This window comes from Lathamus discolor, chromosome 8 (assembly GCF_037157495.1).
Source record: "Lathamus discolor isolate bLatDis1 chromosome 8, bLatDis1.hap1, whole genome shotgun sequence".
Lineage (NCBI taxonomy): Eukaryota > Metazoa > Chordata > Aves > Psittaciformes > Psittacidae > Lathamus > Lathamus discolor.
The window spans coordinates 11,475,186-11,496,792 of NC_088891.1; the positions used below are offsets into that span (position 1 = coordinate 11,475,186).

General features: G+C 35.0%; 1 protein-coding gene across 1 annotated transcript in view; it reads right to left on the reverse strand.

The window, feature by feature from the left end:
* Positions 1 to 21,259, reverse strand: part of FGF7 (fibroblast growth factor 7) — a 29,119-nt gene extending 7,860 nt beyond the window's left edge. Inside the window, exon 1 of the mRNA XM_065688217.1 lies at positions 20,708 to 21,259. Coding sequence (XP_065544289.1) covers positions 20,708 to 20,993 — 286 coding nt within the window. The 5' untranslated portion in view covers positions 20,994 to 21,259. The remainder of the gene's footprint in view (positions 1 to 20,707) is intronic.
* Positions 21,260 to 21,607: the final 348 nt, after the last annotated feature.

The window sequence follows — 21,607 nt, forward strand, 5'->3', positions numbered from 1 at the left end:
TCTGTCACATGATGTTTCTGGTCACTTCTTGATTTCTTAGTATCAGAGTTTCTGTAGACATTAATTCAAAGGAAAATTTTGCATCCATTGCATTTTTCAGCAAGGCCGACAGCAATTTCATCCCATTTTTTTTCTGTTATGTTAGGAACATACATTATGAGAATATGTTTAAGGGTAACATGGAAACTGATAAGAAGAATTCTGTAGTCTTCTAAATGCAGGAAAGAAGGGAAGAAGAAGGAAAAATATGGGTTTTAATAGAAGAAAAGCAAATGATCAGAAGCTAATTATTATGTTGCATCTCATTAAGCTTTTAAAAAATAGCTAATAGATAATATATTTATTGCTGCTTTAAAAAAAAAATTAAATGCTTTACAATACCAAATTTTATGTGATATTTACAGCACTTTATTGCTTGAGGCCCCTCTGTGCACTCAAGTTGAAAAACCAGTCTGTTGCTAATTTTTAGAGATAGGGAGGCTGGCAATGACAGTTAAGCACTTGTGAGAAACGTTCGTGAAACACCATTTCTTTTGGCAGAGTTGTTTTGAGATAAAATATGTGGAATCTCAAATAGTGAACGAGGGGGCAGAAAATACTTGGATGGAGAATACATCAAAACAAATTGAAACTTCTGAATTTCCCTAACTTGTATTTCTAAGTAATTAAATTTGGAGCACATATTTATGAATTCAAATGACCTTTGCAGACGATTCAAGGCCAAGAGGAATGCTGTCATTGTAGTTGCTTGCAAAACAGTGTTTAACAGTATTTAATGTAATTTGTTCTTTTGTTCTGGGATTTAGTAATTTAATGTTTGTGCCTTTTAAAGCAAGAAAATACAAACCGCGATGCTCAATCATACAGTATTTTGGAGAACTCCACGGTGTTATTAGCACATCTGGGCACTGGTAAGCTAGCACAGTGAATACCTTCATTAGCTGGCTTGTTAGACTTGAAATGTTTTTGCAGAGGAGTCTGTCAGTATTTGTTTTCTGAAAGTAAATAAATACTTTCTTTGGATAGTTTTCTAAGTCATTGGTTTCAGGAAGCATTACCCCTTTAGATCTCTTTTAAAAGAATGGTGTGTATATTGTGAAGTATTTGTTTGTGCTGAAGTTATTTTGATTCTTAATAATATTTTTAACTGGATGCGGCCTAAAGTTTGTTTTCAGGTAGAGCAATTTCTGTGCTCATTCTCTCTCAAATATACTCTAATGGTAAGAAAAATACTGTAAATAAAAAATTTTAATTAGAGATATTTTTAATATGATTTTTTTTTTACCCTTTGCCTATTATTAAATTGCATTTGATAGAAAGTAGAATTTGCATTTGTATTTTGTACTTTCCTTAGCAAGAGATTGGAAGAGTTTCCCAGGTGGTACCTCATAGGACTTATTTTCATAAGGTGTGTCTAAGTAGAAATAGATATACAAGTACATGCTATAATGGTTTTCAAAGCAGACATGAGATTGTTTCCACCCCAGGAATTTTCTGTCTATGGATATGATTTTAATAAACAGTTAATTATGGTAACAGAAAACAAGCTGGTACAGAGATTCACTGTCACTTTCTTTTTTAAACTGTCATATATTGCTTCTCCTTGTGATACTCAGAATTTTGATTTATAGCATAAAAACATACAAAATATATTGTTATTTACAGCACAGACCAATATAAAAGGCTAAACAAGCTTTTATTTGGAGGCTTTGTGCTGTATCCATGTGTGCCTTTGTTGTGCCTGTGTAGACAATCTGAAGCACTCCAGATATGAATATGACTGCAAAAAAATGATCTACACATAAAAAACAGATCTGTCAAGGATTTTCCATAGAACAGTTGAAGCTACTGCTTCAGTGAGGTGCCAGACATCTGGATACCATGGACAAATATTCAAAGAACGCAAAACTCCAGGGTTTGTCCAGTGTGTAATTTCCAAGCAGAAAAAATGGTAGCTGTCTGAGGAAACATGATTAATGATAGAGGGATATTCCTTGAGGGCTTGATGCAGTATATTGTTCGAGCATCCCGAAGTAGCAGAATTTGCTTGTAAGATTTAGTCTGTGCGCAGAACATGTTTGATTAGGCATAAGTAGCTGATGTTTAATTACCTTTTGCAGTTCACTGGCACAAAACCAGTAGGCATGCTGAATTTTAAAAAATCAACTAATTGCTAACCAGAAGTGCAGCAAAGTATTTTTTGTACTTCTGAGGATTTTAATTTATTGATAATTTAAAAGATTCCTCACTTGACATTACGTTATCCATAAATTTCTCCACTCTTTGCCAGTTCTACAAAATGATTAACACATGCATTGCTAGGTAGAATAACTTCATAATAAACCACTCTCCTGATGGTATTCACCAGCTGACAGGTAAGTTAGTTACAGAATTTAAGCCATGTCAAGCTTTCTGAAAGAAACTGCTAACTGAGTAACTGTGTGAAGATAGTATAAAAAAACCACAAGATGAGAACCAAACAGAAGAGAGAAGATACAACAGGGAACTAAAATGTTTAGAAATGCTGTTATTTTACTTACAAGATCTATTCTTTGCATGTGTACTTGGACTTGTGGATGTTTTCCTTTATGACAGAAAAGAAGGAGTAAGCCGAGATCCACTCTTAAGTCTGCATTGTTTGAAGTATTTACACAGTCTCACATGCGTCATGAAATGTATAATCTGGCTTTCTGAATATGTGTTCCTGGTACCACAGCATGGAAAGGAGAGTCTGGTTTGAATCTTCCAGATTGATGTCTAGGAAATGCACTTTTTTACTTACAAACTTACAATATTTGATCTGCAGTGGGAAACATTAAAAGCTATAATACCTTTTCTAGTTATTTTTCAAAGTGCATAAATGTAAAGCAGTGTTCATCAGTTTACAACACTCAGTAAAGCGTACCTCCACAAATTACAGTAGTGAGGATTTCAGTGACCATATTGCAACGAATTACTGCTGAAGAGAAACAGCTTTGAATTTCCCAGTTTTCTTCCTTATTATACAACATGTTTGGCCTCAGTTTTATATAAACTGTTTGCTAATGTTCATGAGTTCGATTTGTGAATCAAATGTTTCATTCTTTATTGAAAATGGTAGCATAACAGGAGTTAGTCTAGGATATTCTGACTCAAAATTGCGTTTTCTCGTGTATATGAATCTGGAACTTTAGCACTCTGAACCACTGTCTCTCCAATATTTCTCTTGATTTGATCTTCAGAACCAAGAGGGTTTGACAGTTTTCACTGAAGTAGATTATGAAAGTATTTAACTTTCCAATTTAGAGGTCTGACTTGCGAACAGCAGTATATAGTAACAACTGAGTAACATGCTGCCTAAGGCAGTCATTCACTTGTGAATCATGAAATCATAGAATCAAAGAATAGTTAGGGTTGGAAAGGACCTTAAGATGTGAAGTTGAACTTCTCATTAAACTTGTAAAAACCCTTCACTTTGCTGACCTTCAGTCTACATTTAATATAAATATTTTCTTGTTCAGCCTCTTATACAGCACGTAGTCATTTCTCATTTTTTGCAGGAAACTACATTTCCCTCTAATAAAAATTGCCTTGGAGCTAAACATGTGGTTATAATAAAAAATAATATTATTTTTTAGAATTAATAGTGTCATGTAAAAGCCAAGTCTTAATTCTCAGTCTGAAAAAGTACTCTCTTATTACAACATTAATAATGTACTGATATGAAAAATGGAAAAAAAGGGTGGAATGAGCATTTGCAAAATGTAATTGTTTCCAAGCAGTAAGAAAATTAATGATTTAATGGTTTAGAGTTAAACCTGTACAACAAATACTTTTCCACAGCTCAGATGAAGGATATAGAAATACTATTCAAATCTTTTGTGCTGATTTCAGTAGAATAAATGATCTTTTCAAGCTTTGCAGACTTTTAGGATCTAGCTTCAGGATAGCAAAAGTAAATATAAACCACTGCTAATTAATCTTCTCACAGCAAAATGAGATACATCTGTTCAGTGGTGCATAACTTCCCAAATTTAGAGTTTCAGTGTCTAATGCTATTTAGATTATTTGAAGCTTGGAAAGTTCTACATAGGACCATAGCCTCTTGTCTCTCCAAATTCTTCCATAATGCAAAAATCTTTAAATATATGAATTTGTTCTTTGATATTTCTTACTATGCTATGTCGTCTTTCATCTAGTAAAGAGCTGGTAGTGTCTTGCCCCAGCATCACTGCGGATTAAATTTCCTTCCCCCTTTCCTGGGTAGCATTAGTAATCACAGTTGACATAAAATTAGCCATGTCAATTCTATGGAAGACTTTTTTTTCCATTTTTGTATGGAAAACAGGAGTGCATATTCACATACCTTTTCTGTGTATAAGAAATCAAACGATTCATTATCTGAATGGTTTTCTGAAGAATTTCAATTCCAAGAGCATTTTGTGTGCTGTTATGGCTTATCACCTGTATAATCTGCAAATGGTTGCAAGGATGGCATAAATATAACATGGCACTGTATGCTGGACTTATTTAAAGGGGTAAAAGCAAATCTAAGAACCCGTTTTTTTTTTATAGGAAGTATTCCATCACCCTCAAGGTCTAGCTGTTTTGTTTTGTACTGTCTTTTGTTTTGTACTGTCTTCAGCCATTCCCGTGGCAGCTTTTTCTGGTCCCTGAAACAGGCTTGACAGAAGGAATAGCAGAGCCGTATTCTGAAAACTGAATCTGAGAACTGTGTTCCTGTTCTTTCAGGATAATTCAGAATTATACATTGCAGAGAAACATTGCTAAAAGCTATTATTACATGCTTGTAGAATGATCACAATGACATTCTTGGTGCTGAAAACTGTATTATCAATTTAAATATAAAGTGAAATGCATTTTTAATAGTGAAAGTGTTCCCAGATGTAGCTTAATTAATTAAAATAAGTAAAATTCAGAAAATGAACACATAAGAAAGAAGGTTGTGCAGTGTTCCAGAGCTCGAATGTATACTCAGGGGCGTCTGGCATAGCACCAAATACTTGTAAATGGTTTGAAATTTTGGACAGTGACATTTTGTTTCACACAGTTAAGAGAGCACTTCATTCATAAACACTGCAATCTCTGTTGTGAGAGAGAGAGAGTTCTTTACTCACTCTAAGTAGTAATATAAAAAGTAGGGCAAGCACTACCCAACTAAATATATTTTAGTGCCATTTCCAAATCAGATCTGCTACTTGGTACAGGAACAGCTCAATCCAGACATCTGAATATATCAATTACAGCGTCTACAAGAACACAAGCAGGCAACGCGTAATTCCTTCCAAGGTACAAAATGCAAGAAGCTGCTAAGAAAATCATCCTAACCCCTTGCTGCACCACAGAGTGGGAATTGATAGAAACCATCTGGCTCACTCTTTCTGCCTTCAAAACATTACTGGACATATTTATATGATATGGTCTCTCAAATTGTTCTGGTTTGCTGCCGACAAATACTTTAGATGTAGTTGAACTTTCAAGATCTATATTAGACCAAACACTAAAATATAAACTAATAGAAGGAGAAAATTAAAACCCCTCAAATTCAAAACCAATCTAAAAATTTAATCCAATTATGACAAATAAATCAGGATTTTTGTACCTGATATTTATCCTATCTTGCTCAGTATATAGAGCAAAATATGTGTCAATTATCCAACGATCTTCCTCCTCCTTCCCCAGATAGCTTATTACTTCATTGTTTTAATTTTGCATAATTTCATTCATTTACTTGTAACTACATACTGGTTTTACCAGTCTAAAATTTTTGCCTAAGATGAAAGCCTGACTTTGGGGAAATCAGGCTTTAGGCTTTGGCAGTAGTATATATGCCATTACACACAGGCAACACTTCAAAATCTGTCTCTTTCTTTACATGATCAGATACTTATAAATGTCTCACTGTTGTCCAGTTAATCTGTAATTGTCTTCTGGCTTTACAATTCCGTAGCAAAACTGACAAAAACAGCAGCAGCAGCAGTGGAGAAAATTATCCCTCTGATTCAGGACCATTTGCTATTACCAGAGCAAATGTATTATGAAAGCTGTAGCCACATTTTTATTTTATTTTGTATTTATTTCTGTGAATTTTTAATCTGCCTTTTGAAATTCAGCTGAATTATTCAGTTTGAAAATCATGTTTTGTGTATTTTTTCTTCTGACTGAATTTCAAATGTTAGGATGTAGGGAAGTAAGGTGTCAACGATTTTGAGTCTGATGGTATAAATATCCATGCACACACTTACTTTTGCCCATGTGCATAATATCAGGAAGTCAGTGAGAAAACTACTGCAACTGGTGTCATGTAAATACTGTCGAGAGGCCACAGCATTTCTGGGCTTTGGTTTTCTCAAGCTTTACATAAAAATGGTGTCAAAGCTTTTTAGGGAAAGTTGCTTGCACCCTAAAAGTAGAAAGAAGGACTCTAGAACTAAGGGCTGCACGTACTCTGGTGTGTTGTGATAGAATAGTATGATGTTATCTTTCGAAGAGAAGTTACCAGTCATAGCTAAAATGTAAAAAGCCATGGAATAAAGGTAGCAGTACTGAAAAGTTAACAGAGCATAGGACTAGCCAAAAATATCATGAAAGGTTTCTTTCAACTGTTTTATTCACTTTAACACGTTTTTATTATGTGTTATTGGTTTGTAGAAAACTCAATTTCCCATTGCTTTTTTTCTCATTTTTATATCCCCATGTGTGAATCATAGCAGTTATTTCAATTAAATTATCATTGTTTATATCAGCTGAAGAAATATACAGGGGACATATAAAAAGGAAACTATGAAGTTAGAAAGCGGCCTTGGGTTGTTACCCACTGGGAAGTTCGAGTTGGATATAAGGAAGAAATTCTTTAGTGCAAGGGTGGTGAGGCACTGGAACAGGTTGCCCAAAGTGGCAAGTGCTGCATCCCTGGCAGTGTTCAAGGCCAGGTTGGACCTTAGGTGACCTGGTAGGTCACCTGGTAGGTCACCTTAGGTGACATGGTTTAGTGTGAGGTCTCCCTGCCCATGGCAGGGGGGTTGGAACTAGATGAGCTGAGGGTCCTTTCTAATCTAAACCATTCTATGATTCTATGAGTATGACCAATAACCCCACCGACAGGCTAGTTTAATAGGATTTTCACATATATTCAATGCTGCTTAACTCCACCTTTAGTTATTGAAACATTCTTAAAAACCTAGCCCTTAGTGACTTAGAAGAAGTCTCTTAAGAAGATTCTTTAATTGTTTTGATAGAAATTGCCTTCAAAGAATTAAAGTAAATTTAAACATATTAGTAAAATTGGTATGCCATAATAGTCATCCCTCAACTAACCGGAGGGAAGTATTTAAAATCTGATAGAAACTACTTCACTTTCTTTACCGGATAAGGAAAGTTTTCTGTGGCCGTGAACTGCATAAGGAGGAATGTGAGCTCTCCTGTGCCTGTAAAGTTGCAGTAGTCAGTTTTCTTGGCTCCCAGAGCACACAGGTACTACTATGTCACTATATGGTGACTGTTTACAATAAAGTTGTCTGTGACCAGTCCATTCAAAGGTTTAGTATCTCAAATTCAGATCCATCCTGGCAAATTATTATATTGGCACAATTCCAAATTTCCATCTCTGACAGTAATTGAACAACCTGTTTGATAGACTACAGTGCATTGCACTGGCATAAGCATAAAGTCATACTTTTCTCTTGATCTCGAGACAAATGGAAGATTTCATACCACTTAAGTATTTGATAACAGCATCAGGTAGGGGCTTTTGGGAATGCTTCACTTTCCAATTTCTCTGATACAATTCACATAATTCTTATTTTGCTTTTATACGTATTGGTGTCATGAGGTTGTGGTGAGCTCCATAGAAGTAAAATACATCAGCAACCTGTAGCAGAGTATGTGGACCCCTTCAAAATCTGGAAACAGCTAGTCTGTGATTTATAGATGTTTAAAAACATGTATTTCATCTAATGGGCTTAAACAATGACTTTGTTTAAGGAAGAAGAAAGTGTTCCCTGTAAGGAGGCAGAGTACCATGGCAGAGGTTTCTTCTATAGGTTCATAGAGGTAGAGCACTCAGATAAAGGTTAGTGGGGGTTTTAATATTAGACTATGGGCTGGGTAGCAGAAGCTGTATGTGCAAATAAAGGGTTTGCAGCTCTCTTTTACTTTACATTTAGCTTTACATTAGGTTGTGTAATATTGTGATTGGCAGACTCAGTTTGCAAGCCTTTTTTTTATTCTGCATTGAATTTATGATAATTTCTACTCTTTATGGTGCTGTTCTCTCTTAACATAAAAGTTACTGTGGAACATTGAACTCAGCAGGAAATTTTAGAACTGCCTTGAAGATCATGAAGTTAGAACAGCACCGAGCTTGGCTATACCCATAATGGTATTTTCTAAAATGCATACAAAACCCCTGATCTTACTAAAGAATTTGCTATGCTTTTTGCTCTGACTGAAACAATTAAGGCTAAAGTGGTGAAGAAATCTTTTCTTTGCATAAAATACTTGTGACTTCAGCTGTACTGCAACAGAAGCTGGAGAGAAAGTACCAAAGTTGACTGAGAAGATGATTGTTTTTTACCACACAAACCAAAACAAAGTGCTTCTGCTGTTCCTAACTTGGTCTTTTTGTGCTGCCTTAATTCCTCTGTGACTGTCAATGTATTCTTGATTCATATATGAATGCAAATGTTTGTGTTAGAACAGAAGTTGCAAAAATATATTTCTACGATGAAATTATCTATTTAGTAAAAATAATGCAATTAGTTTCTATTGAGTATAGAAATGTGGATCTGTGTTTTTAATATAGCTCAAAAACCATTCCATTTATTTATTCGATACAAAATAGGAATTTTCACATATACTTGAAAAGTAATAGCTAAGTCGAATACCTTAAATTGGGATATTTTGATGTGTTTGCGCTCTTAAGCCGGTATCTTGAGTAGACTAGAGAGCAATATTACTACTAGATAGATGTCGGTAAGATACAGATAAATCATTCTGACCTGAAATTCAGGAAGACATTAATAGTGGATCAGGAATTTGTCCCCAGTCTGTATTATTGATGTTATAAAACCATATCTTAAAGTAAAAGCACATGGATTTGCAAAAGCAACAGTTATTATTTGGCATCTTTTTAAATTAACTCCTCAAGCCATTGATAGACATCAGTAACAAAATAACTTAGTTTAGTAGAGCCAGGCTTTTACAAAAGGCATGTATTTGTCCCTTTCCTAATATGGGTCTTTCAGCTCTTGAGCAAACTTTTCCTAATGAATCACAGGGTTAGATATCTTTTCCACTAGTCAGTAACTTAACTCCTCCACAGCTGGGCAATATTTTTTACTTTCAACAGCAACTATTTAGACTATTACTGATAGTTCTCTATAGTTCATCAGTAAGTCAGTATGAATAGAGCAGTCATATTTTTACTGTAGAAGAGAGCTAATGCTGTACTTCTCAATAATTTCTTATGTTGCTTACATCTCTGTGCTATTGAGAAGGTATTTGAATCAGACACCATGCTCACAGAAAAAGAAGTATTTTTTTCCCATAGAGATCTGTGTTAATGAAATAAATATGGCACAGTCTGACAGGGCTCAAATTGGACTTTTTTGTACGCTAACACCTGTGAGGTGAATTGCAGCACATGTGATTACAATAGATGATATATATTAGTTCTTTAGGGATCCACTAACAGAGGCTAGTTTGGGATGCAGCTGTCAGATAGCTGTTAGGAGGAAATCAAAGAAAGTAGCCATCCCACTGTGATGGGTCTGGATGGGTCTTTAGCTCACAAAACAGGAGCTATAACTAGCAGTTCTACTTTGCTGAGTTAAACTGAAAGTGCCCATAGCTGCACTGTTGAAATATGAACAAGAAGACACTATAACAAGTTGTGATCCAAAATCTTCAATATTTACAGTGCTGTATATAGGCAGAAATATCCTGCATTTTCCTGTATCACCCACAAAGGGGTGATCACCTGCATTTCAGTTTTGGAATTTGTGCATATAATTCAGGAAATAAGGAGGATTCTTTCATGTGCAATTTGTACAAAACTAAAATTGGTTGAATTTTGTCTTATATGGATAAGGAAACCCCAAATAAAATGGTGACACAGACAGAAAAAAAGTGAATAGCTAATGTGAAGAGGGAGAAAGGGAAAAAAGATTTTTGTAATGGAAGTCATACATTTTAACTTAGCCCTAGCAGGAAAGAAAAAATTGTGTATCTTAGGGATGCAAGATGATCACTTGCAAGTGATTAGGAGAAAGTCAGGAAATATGGTTTCTATTATTTATTTTGTCTCACACAGTTGCGTAACAGTGGCTACTTGCACATTTTTAAAATATCATCCAAAGGGATTTCGAAATGAAAGTACCATATATATGCAATGGGGTTTAGCCTTAAGTAGTGCTTTTTGAAATGTCTCTTGAAATGTCCCTTGAGTACTTGTCAGCACTTTTAAAATATTGTCTCTGGGATGTCTACAGATCCTGTGTGGAAAGAACAGTGCACAGAATACATGCTCGTGTTTATGTAATATTTTGTTACCTAAGAAGAAAAAGCGGGATTAATATTTTGTCTTATTTTGGCAAGTGGAGGTGTTTGTTGCATTGCAAGTGTTAAACAGTTCTGAATAATTCCTCCAATAATTTCCTCCCGATACTTATAGTAAATATATCTTCTTTCACTAGATCATTTTCTGCTTAAATGCTATAGCCACTGGGACGCGCTTATATAATCTGGATGGATCAGAGCTTGGCTATGCACGACCTCACTAAATTAGGCAGTTCATATGTTATGAATCACCTGAAAAATCCTACTTTTGGTCTAGTTTGGTCTAATGTTAGTTTTAGGATTTTGGTATAGACCTGTTTTGCTTCCAGGGTTCCTTCTGGATGAAACCAGCAGTTCAAGGATTCTTATTAAATAACTCAGAATGCGTCTTTCTTAGAACAATATGATTAAAATAGAGGAATTAAAATTCAAAACTCTGTATTACTTAGCTAAAGAAAAAAAAATTACAGAGCATGATTTCTTTAAAAGATGTGGTAATAGTTTCCTAGAAAGATGTGATAATCTTTTTTTTTTTCCCTTTTAATTTTCTTACATTTAGTAGTATAGACTGAATTTCTGAAGTCACACAAAGACGCAGTCAGAAATGAAGGCATATTAAGTAATTTTAGCTTGGTATTTATAATCAATTAGCCTGAGTACCAGTTTGCTAATTAGAATGTTCTGATTGAAATTGGTTTATAATAATTTAAAAGATTGGTCTTATTAATAGCTGTATTATTTTCATTGCTTAACTCAAAAGGTGTTTAAAGGGATAAGTGTGAGGCCTAGGACTCTTGCCATTTACTTTATAATTTGATCAGGCTCTCCTAAGGCTACTCTCAAAATTCATGTCATGTTTGGCTTTCTTTGAATTAATAAATATTAACTACTACAAATGCCAATACCAATTCACCCAAATATATGGTTGTTACACTGTTGGTAATGTAAGAAAACATGCCAGACTGTTTGTCTTTTACAGCCTCAATAAGAAAACTTCCTTCCTGACTGCTGAAACAGATGCTTAGACAGAGTGCTCACCTGTGTAGTTGATTACATTAGTAACTGGGAGGAAGAAGGGCACAGCCCCTTGTACCTGGCTAGCAGTGAGAACAGAAGGTTCATTACAGGGAAGAGGCTGTCCATGTGTTTCCCTCACTGTGATATTCTCCACATTTTTTATGATGTCACTTCCCTTATGAGGTAGGTGGTAGAATTTGTTTCCTGAGTGGATGAATAGTCTTTTTGGAATCATTATTTGGACATAAGGTATAAAAAAGTTTATTTCTTTGTTCTAACTTGTATACAGTGGTTGAGATTACTCTAAAGAAAACTGACTTGCCCTGGAAGTTATGTACCTTTTTATTTGGTTTTGGGTTTCCTTCTTTGTTGGAAATATTGACCAGGATTTTCATGCTCAGTAAAAATTGTAAACAGGTTACATTAGAAGAATGGATCTTAACTTTAATTGGAAGAATGGCATTTTGTACCTACTTAGTTTAAAAATAGTCCCTTGAAGTTGTAACTAATTTAGCTTTTGATTACAAACAACATTTGTAATCAGGGTACTGGTTTAGTATTTGTCATACTTGCAATTCCAGTATGTTGTCAGAGATGTGCTTAGTACATGGCAGAGATTTCGTTTTGTACTGTTAGAATGTGGTTTTGGTAAGATGATGCTAAACCAATACAGGCAACAGTGCTGGGTGGAGAATTCAGTTGGGAGGAATCTCACTTTTGGGCACAGGTCCTGTCCTTATGTAAAGGTAATATAACAATTTTTTTTGCTGTATCATTTGAAAGTGATATGACTGTGATGACTTCAAGGTTTCTCAGATGCAGTTTCCCTGCGTAAGCAAATGTAAAGGAAGATCTTGACCTGGCTTTTCCCACAGCAGAAGTCTGTTTCTTGTTGCAAGGTGGCCATAATAAGCAAGTCTCATTATCTGAATAATTTTGTGCTGCATTTACATAGCTAGTTCTCCAAATCCTCGTAAGATTGCACCAATAAGCTCTCAAGAACTGCTTGGTTTCTTTGTATTATGTTACACATTATGTGAAGTCCCTCAGCTGCGTAGACTATTCCAAAGGAAATAAATCAGCATGCTAGAATTGAAGTTGCTTTTGCTGGTGAAAGCTGCACTTTCCAATTGTACTAGTACTGGCTGCAGTCTCTAGGATTCAGCTATCCTTCCTATTTTACTTCAGAATTCTGTCAGGGAGTACAACTCTTCTTTTCACAATGGCGTTTCTGCAGAAACTATGTAAGCACTTAGCTAGAGCCATGGTTTTCCAAATCCATCCTCTTGGTGGCTAGCTGGAGAGCCTGAACATTGCCACTCCTAGAGTTCATGTGTACCACGCAAAGGGAAAATCTGTCATCACAATGTGGTGCACGTGTTCTGAAGAAGCTAGAAGGCTCTTGTAGAGAGCATCTTCACACACCTGGCAAGCATCTAAAACTTCCTATTTGCCAATACATTACTTACAGCTGCTGTGCATACAAACAGCCCACAGAACTACAGGACCAGGTCAGTTAAGCAGCTCTGGGAGTTCAGCAGTCGCAGCCTTTCAGAGTACCTCTCAACCCCAGTATCTTCAGCTCTAGATAATATGTATGCTCATCTATAATAGTTGTCTATTTTGTTATTTTATTTTGCTTCAAACAGTTAGTTCTGATTGAAATATCAAATCCCACTTGACATATAAAGGTCATAATAAAAACTTCTAAAATTAGCACAGGCTATTAATGAAAATATGCTGCTTGTTAGCAGGTGTGGGGTTTTTCTGCATCACCTTCTAGTTAGAAAAATATCAACATTCTAAGGTATCAAAATGGCTAAAGACAAGTGTGATCAGTTTCTTTTTATAGTCTATAGCACCTCCCAGTGTCTGTTAACACGTTTAAAGGAAAGCAAGCCAGCTTACAAAAAAGGGGAGGTAAGGCATGTGTGCTATTAAAGGTAGAAGTGATAATGCTAGGAAACTCCAGAAGAAAACCCCGCAGGTAACGTGGGCACTCAGAAGTGTTTGATGCAAGTGATGGAGACGAGTGGTGTTTCTTAGTCCCCTATTGAAGTTACTGTGGTTATAAATGCTATGAAAGGGTTCATGTTTCTCTGCTTTCCTTTACATTGATTTATCAATATTCTGACTGTGCTTAATTTTAAAAGACTGCATAATGAAGGAAAAATTTACTGGTTTTAACAGAATATCTAGACCTTTTAATCATTTCATCCTGGTTTTGAGTTGCCAGATTTCCATTATAAATTTAAAAGAACAAATGCTCAGTTGGAATAAGTTGATGTAGCTTTGCTGATGTTAACTGAAATTTACCCGATTGTCTGATTCAGCCTGTTTAGAATATTAGTCTTCTATTGATAAACTGTGCAGGTACTAGATTAATGTAAAATCCTCATTTTGTACTTTGTTTCACGAGCTAAATAATAGTCAAGACAGCGTATTGATTGCATTGGTATTTTTATTGGGTTTTGGTGTGTTTGCTTGAAGTTGTGGGCCACAGCTGTGAATATCCACGTCCAACTTTTCAGCACCAATTGTTACAGAGAATTTTTTCCGTTTGTATAAATGATGTCATGTGTTATGAAAGTTTTAAAGTGTGACAATTCAGTGCTATGATTGTTAACCTCTATTATGTTATTGCCATAGGAATTTCACTGTTAACTTTTTCTTACTGACGTTTCTAAATTACATACACCAGAAGGCTAACTTGACCTTTCCATCAGCTCCTATTAAGAATAAAAATTAAAAATAAAGTCAAAGGTCAAAAAAGACAATTGAAATGCATTTGCCAAATATAGTCATAGACAGTCAATTATGCAATGAAAGCAGTGTGCCACCCAAGAAGAGTAACAGCCTTCATTTGCTTAAACTTACTCTGTTTTGATGAAGAAAGTATTCCAAAATACACTACTAGTTGATACAACTTGTAGTGTGGGAAAGTATAATTACATGCATTAGGATGTCTTGGTCTTCTAAGCTTTAAGGAACGTAGAGAGGAAAACCAGGTTTGTTTGTACTCTGGGATTCTAGAAATCTAAAATAATCACTTTCAGATACTCAAACAATACAGAAAGCTGGAAGCTGGAAAGGGAGATACTGGTTTTGTTTTGCAAGACTGGCTGTATAAGGAATTAGGGGTTTTTTTTTGCCAAACTGTGTGCCTGTATGGAGAATCGCTACTTTAAGATTGATCTGAGCTCTGTGTTTTGTTTTTTGGTTTTGTTTTTCCCTAGCTACTGACTTCAGTTATATTAGTTATATTCTATTAGTCAATCGATAATCTATGATAAAAGTATCTAATACCTTCAACATTAGCACACAGTTCTTTTGTAGGTTTGGAAGCTTTTTCACTAACAATTTTTAAAGCTTTTTACCCAGAGCTGAATAATTATTTTTCATAGATGCACAGAGAGTTTGAAGAATTTTCCCAAAGTCTGTAAGCAAATTGCTTAAAACTTTGGATTAGCCTCAAATCTCTTGAGTCTCAGGTCAGGACCACTTCAGCACATTTCTTAAGGATGGAGCAATAACTGCTTCATGATACAATACTGATTTTTTTATTTTTGTTTTTCATACATTCAGAAGTTCTAAACAATGGGGGGAAGAAAAAGCTGTGGGGCTGCAATTTATCTTTTTAAATGTATCCTGTAACTGCTTCTGTAGTTGACTGCTGAACTTGATTGATCAGAAATGGGAAATGGAACCATCAATCTCAATATGTTTTTGACTGCTTGTATTGAGTTTAGCTCTTACCCCAGTTTTGAAGCACAGACAGAAAGATGACATACCCTGTTGGTGTATGTTAACTTGTGAGTCTGCTGCCTGTGCCCAGAGGTTTGATTCTCCCCTCACAGAGCTTATGCAATCATTTTGTATTCATGGTGAGAAGAAAGAAAGTATAAACTGCTACTGTTCTGACTTTACACATATTTTTCAGTTGGTAAATGCCATGGAACAGACAAAGTGATGAATAGTTTTAATTGTGTTTTGTGGTACCCCTGTCAGACTGTGTCAGTTGAACACTGATCTGGACATTGATGTGTGAGATCTGAAGAGTCTTGCTGCAGTGGTTCAAGACTTTACTCACTCAGTTCTTTTCCTCACTTCTCCCAAAGAGTACCCTTATTGAAAAAGTCAATAGAAGCTGTAAGACAGGTAAAACTCAGCTGCTTTTGTTATCTGTTATCTTTACTAAAACCCGTCTTTGTCAGCAGCTGATGGTGAAAGGCTGGGATTTGTGATTAAAATATAGGCAGAGAGTCTCTTATGCTGAACCTTGAGGAGTGCTAGATCTGCGACCAGTGCTAGACAAAGAGCTGGAGAGGCAGCAGGGAGATTTGTTGTATTTAGATCTGATTAATCACTGCAGAGAGAAAGTAATCCTTGGCACTGTAGGCTAAGTTTTCAGAGGATACACATAAATTGCCAGTGAATTAGATCTCTTATAATTGAAAAGATTAGCAGAATACTAATGTGAAGCAAGAGCACTTTCATATTGGTGAAGGTTTTCTTCTGATGCCACTATATTGGTTGAACTAGCAGCCTCTTGAAAAATCAAGAATGCAGTTGCAAAGGCAGACTTCTGTTTGGTTGGAACACACCCTAACTGAATCCCTAACTTCATATCTATACCTGCCTTTAAATAGCTGATTTCCAGATATTGAATATTTTTGCTCCTCTAAGTAATATGTATTTAAGCGACAGAAATAAAAATTGATATTGTGGCATAGCATGCATAGTCCAATATCCGTTTTACTCTAAGAAGCATGTATAAAATGTTCTTGGAAATAATTTTGATTTCTAAGCAAGTTTGAGTATTCAACTACTAAGACGCATATAACGTTTATTTTGTTATGATATAGGGTTTAGGTTTGAACAAAACTGAGTTGGAGTTAATTTAATAATGCTGAAAACTGACTTGTTGGATTTTGATCAAACTAGAAGTATTTTTCCCAGAGAAAAAATTAAAACCAAGATTTTGCCCAAGATGTCAGTAGACTTGTTTTTTTTTCTCTCTCTCTCCCCCTCCCCTCTGCCCCTTCCCCCTTCCCCCCCCCCCCCCTTTTTTTATGGTTGGTTTTATCCACTGAAAAGAAGAGGAAATAGGCACTTTCTGGCTTTAGAGCACACATGGACCGTGATAGGATCAGACATCTTAGGATTCAGGTTCCAGGAAGGCTTTTCTAGTAACTTAGAGACCCTTTGAAGTCTTTAAAATGAGATTCCAAAGGCAGCAGAGCGTGGAAAGTCCTAAAGCATCATCCAGTGCTAGTTGTAAATCCTCTTGATAGAGTCAAAATAAACTGTGATTTTTTTGCTGCCCTTTTTTTTTCTGAACAAAATCAAATAAAATCTGTCAAAATTCATAAACACAAACTGAAAGGGGTAAGCAAGCAGTAATAAGGAGAGATTTATTTTCTCTCAAAGATGGAGTTAACAAATTGCTGCATTATCTCCAAGATTTGTTCAGTCACTCTCACTTTTTATAATCATGAATTCAAGAAGTCTGTGTTGTGTGTCCATTTAGAATATTTTACATGAACAAGACAATATTTTTTTTTTTTTTTAATAAAAAGCACATAGTTTAGGCTTGGACAAAGCATAATAAGTGATTGTCAGAGATAAAGCCATTTATGAATAATGTCAGACAGGTTTTTTTCCTGGGTGACCTAATCTCTTGGCAGCTTCTTAATTCTTGCTTTAGTATGTGAGTCTCAGTTCTCACTCTGCCTTTTAGTGTTCAGAATGAAAGCAAAGCTGTCAGGTACAAAGTGATTTCCTCTGCTTAGTGGAGATCACTGTGCTCTAATTTGCTTGCCTTACTCCTGAGTTACCACTTTTATGTCCACCAGAAGGCTCTACTGCTTTCTGAAATGTGCACAGAAAAATATTCTTTGGATGCCTAACAAGGGCATCACTGTTGTAAATGGAATTCAACAACTTGCTTTCACTGAAACTGTACATTGGACTAAGCAGTTAACTTCTAATGCATTTTGAAACAAGTGAATTATAAATACAGAGTAATTGCAATTGGTGAGTGAGGATTTGGTTCAATGTTTAATTTTGTCATGGAATTTCAGGCTATATATATGTAATACACCGGCTTTTGAATTAAAATCTTAAGAAATTTTAACACTTTCTTTATTTTTGCTTCTCCTTTCATAGGATGTGTATATATGTTCTGTAACTTGCTAGAGAAGTTTGAAATACAAAGACCCTAATTCCTCACCATCTTGGCAGTCATACATTTATAGTCTTGACTGATGAGAGAAGCTCTGTGAATTTTGGCACTTCCTAGAATTATAATGATGATATTCTACAGACATTTCTCAATGTGAAGACTGCTCTTCACATTATTCAAGTTCACAATTCATGGGCTGAAAACAAGTAGTTGACTCTGTCTGCAAAGCTGTCAATGAAGCTTCCTTTATGAAGCTAAATTATAATAGTTAAAAATATGATTTTAATTTTTTTTCATGTTAGTATCACATGTTAGTGATTCAGAAGGGAAAAGGATTCATTTTATTTATTATGTAAGTGGAAAATGAGGGCAAAATAAGAAGACACTTCTTGGAGCAACACATTTTGTACCCATTGATTAATTTGACTGCAACTGTTCTAGGATTCTATCCTGAGAAACAGGTATGATTTCCCCTTTACTAACTTTCAGAACTAGAAATTGGAGAACAAGGACATTTAAACACCCAGGTTAATACATCTTTGTAGTGGTTATGATTTTTAAATCATGCTTTTCAGTGCCCCTGGATGTAAGTATCCTGTTTAGTCTTCTAATGTTAAAGATTCTGCTTAGGGAGAGTGTATTATTCCAGGTGGGTTTGGGGGGAGGGTGTGTGTGTGTGTTAGTTTTGGTTTTTCCCCTATAGAATAAATTATTTTCTTTATAGGTATTTTAGTAGAAAGCCATAAACACATCTTCAGGAAGGTTGCTCACATGCCTTTTTGAATAGAGAGTATGACAAAAAAAAATGTTTCTCAGAATACTATTTGTTTTCTTAATTTCTCAGAAAATCCAAGTTATCAGTGTTCACATTTTTCCAGTCCTCATCTATATTTCCCTATTCTACTTGTCCAACAAAAATCACTTGGATATTATTTCCTAGTATACAATAGATAAATTACATCAAGAGACATAAACTTAAGATAGTGGGAGACTTCCCATATACTTTAGCTAAATGTAGTGGAGGCAGATCATCATAGCATACATCAGTTACCAGATAAACCATGCAAGTATTGATTGTTTTTTCTCCTGCTACTTGTTGCATTTCCCAGAAAAAGAATTCAAAACTCTTTTCACTGCAATATAAATGGAAAGGTTTAACAACACTAGGTTGTCTTTCTGTAGTTTGTAATAGTTAATTACCATGGCTAAAATTCATAAATTGTTCAGAAAAATACAGGAAAATGGATTGCCATTAGCACAAGATGATCTGATATCCTCTAATGGTTTCACTACAGAACATTTCATAGTGTCATTAGTGTGCTCCAGCATCCTATAGAGAACTGAGAACCTTTACTTACAAAGCTTTTACTTCATCATCATGGAACAAGACAAGGCAAATTTGTAATTATTCACTCCCCTGTGCTGTCATATCTCTGTGAAGTGTTTGTAAATAATAACAGAAACAGCAACAAAAAAAAGGTTTTGTTAGTATTCATTTATCTTCAAAAATTTATAAGAAACAATTTCAGTAATTAACATCCGTTTTCCCAGTGATTTTTATGGGAACAACATTTCACTTCAAAACTAGCCCTATGGATCTCTATTGTAGCAATGTCCTGAAACTCAATGGGAGTCTTCTTGAATATGGACCAAATAAATTATCTGGCTGCTGGCCATGTGTTTTCTTTCAGAGGAATATGGTTATTCACTACGTAATAGTGCAGGAAGAAAGGAGACATATGGAAACAAATTTTAAAAGAAACAGTAACATCAGTCAATGAGGTTTTAGCCATGCAAGTTGCCAAGCACTTAATGTAGTCATGAAGGCAAGAAATAAATTATGAAGCCCACTAGTCAGGCGCTTAGCATGCAAAAGTGCTGTTCTTACAGATAATAATCAGTCAGCTTCAGCTGAAAGCTGAATTACACTAACAGTTATTGAAGTTTGATTTATTGATTCTTTTTGCTGCTGCTGTTATAAAAGGCACAATAATCCTTACAACCTACACGAAAACTGGTTTTAATAGCATCCTTGGAAATATATTTGTCCTTTCAGTTGACTGTAAACACTAGACCGGCATGTCTCTGCCTGCTTTTCTTTACAATTTTGATTTGAAATATGCAATATAATCCTATATATTTTCCTGTTGTATCTTAATAATAATATTTCAAGTGGATGTCATGTTTTTCTAAGTAAACGTTATATTTGTAATAGCATGAAAGCCAAAGTGGCAAAAAAAAATGACTGTAGAATTGATGCCTTAAAATAGAACATAAATGTTTGTATGAAAAACACAGATCAGTACAACAATACTTTTACCAGTTCAAAACTTGTATTTGGTAAAGCTTTGCAAACTATTGTATGTCCATTCTCTCTAGATGAGTCATGGTTTTGGAAGAAAGGGGAAAGAATATTTTTTCAGCATCATGATCATTGTAATAATGAACTGCAGAAACTATAATAGATTTTGTTCCTGGCTTGGCAAACTATCTAAAAGATTTTGCAAGAGAGTTTACATAATTCTTTCCATTTAACTTTCTAGTATTGCATATGTTTTAATTGTTAACTCTAACACACCAAACTTTTAGATAGTTTGTGGAATATATAAATGCGATTTAATGTTTCATAAGTATTTTATGAGCAGAGTTTGTGGTTATACATTTTCATACTTACAACCTTAATTCACTTGTTAAAATAGGCTCTCTGTTTGCTAATAGTTACCAGCTGTAACTAATACATTAGCAGATCTACAATGTAGTATTTAAAATGACGCATTTCAAAATCAATAACAAATGTCCTGCTGTAGGACTAATTGGAAAACTTGTCTTATACAATGCTCAGTACACTATACAAAATTCTTTTGAAATTAGAATAAATCAAGGAATAGGAGAAAATGATGTGTAACTTTCTAAAAACTTAGAAAGAGGAAGAGCAAAAATACTACTTACTGTAGTTGTTGTTTGCTTCTCTTGTCCCTTTTACTTTGCCTCGCTTATCAATCCTCATATACCACTGAGTTCGACAGAAAAGTCTTCTCACTCTTACATCCCCCCCTTCCATATAATCATAGCTTCTGGTGTGTCGCTCAGGGCTGGAACAGTTCACATTTGTAGCCATTTGCTCTGGAGTCATGTCATTGCAAGCTAAAGATATAGTGCCCATTAGAAAGATAATGTAAAAGTATGATCTGTAGAGCAAAATTGGCAGGATCCATGTCAGTATCCATTTGTGCATTATAGTGCAGTGTTCTGGGTGTTCATGAACAACATAATGAAAATTAAATCTCAAGTAGACTGTTGCTCTTAGGTCACCGACCTGCCTTCTGTCTTTACGAGTTACAGATTCACTTAAATGAGATTGTTCCCTCTTCTAGAATTCTGATCGTTATTCCTTAATAGTTAGTGGTGAAATAGAAGAGCTTCTTAAGTATCTCTTCAGTCAGAATATCCTTTAAAGACACAAGTTATAAAAACCTTTGTTGTCGTGACCTTCTGTACTACTTGAATTTGCTGCTTGCACTGAAAGTAAAAGATTTGTGAGAAAAGGTGCATGTATAAGTTTTATGCTCAGTTATTACAAACGTGCAAGGATACATTATGCTACTGAAAGTTACTATACATAAATGTATGACATGCTGAGCTGACTTTAAAAATATGCAGATGTCTATACAATAGATATCTCACACAAATTTTTACATAAACAGACATTTAAACTGATTGTAAACATAGTTCTGTCTTCAGTTTTAAGTCCTTGCAAAAATCCGCTATTAATGCAGTTGAACTACTTTCTCATGCATGGTATAATTCTGCTGATTACTTCATACCTATATATTCACTATTAGCACAATT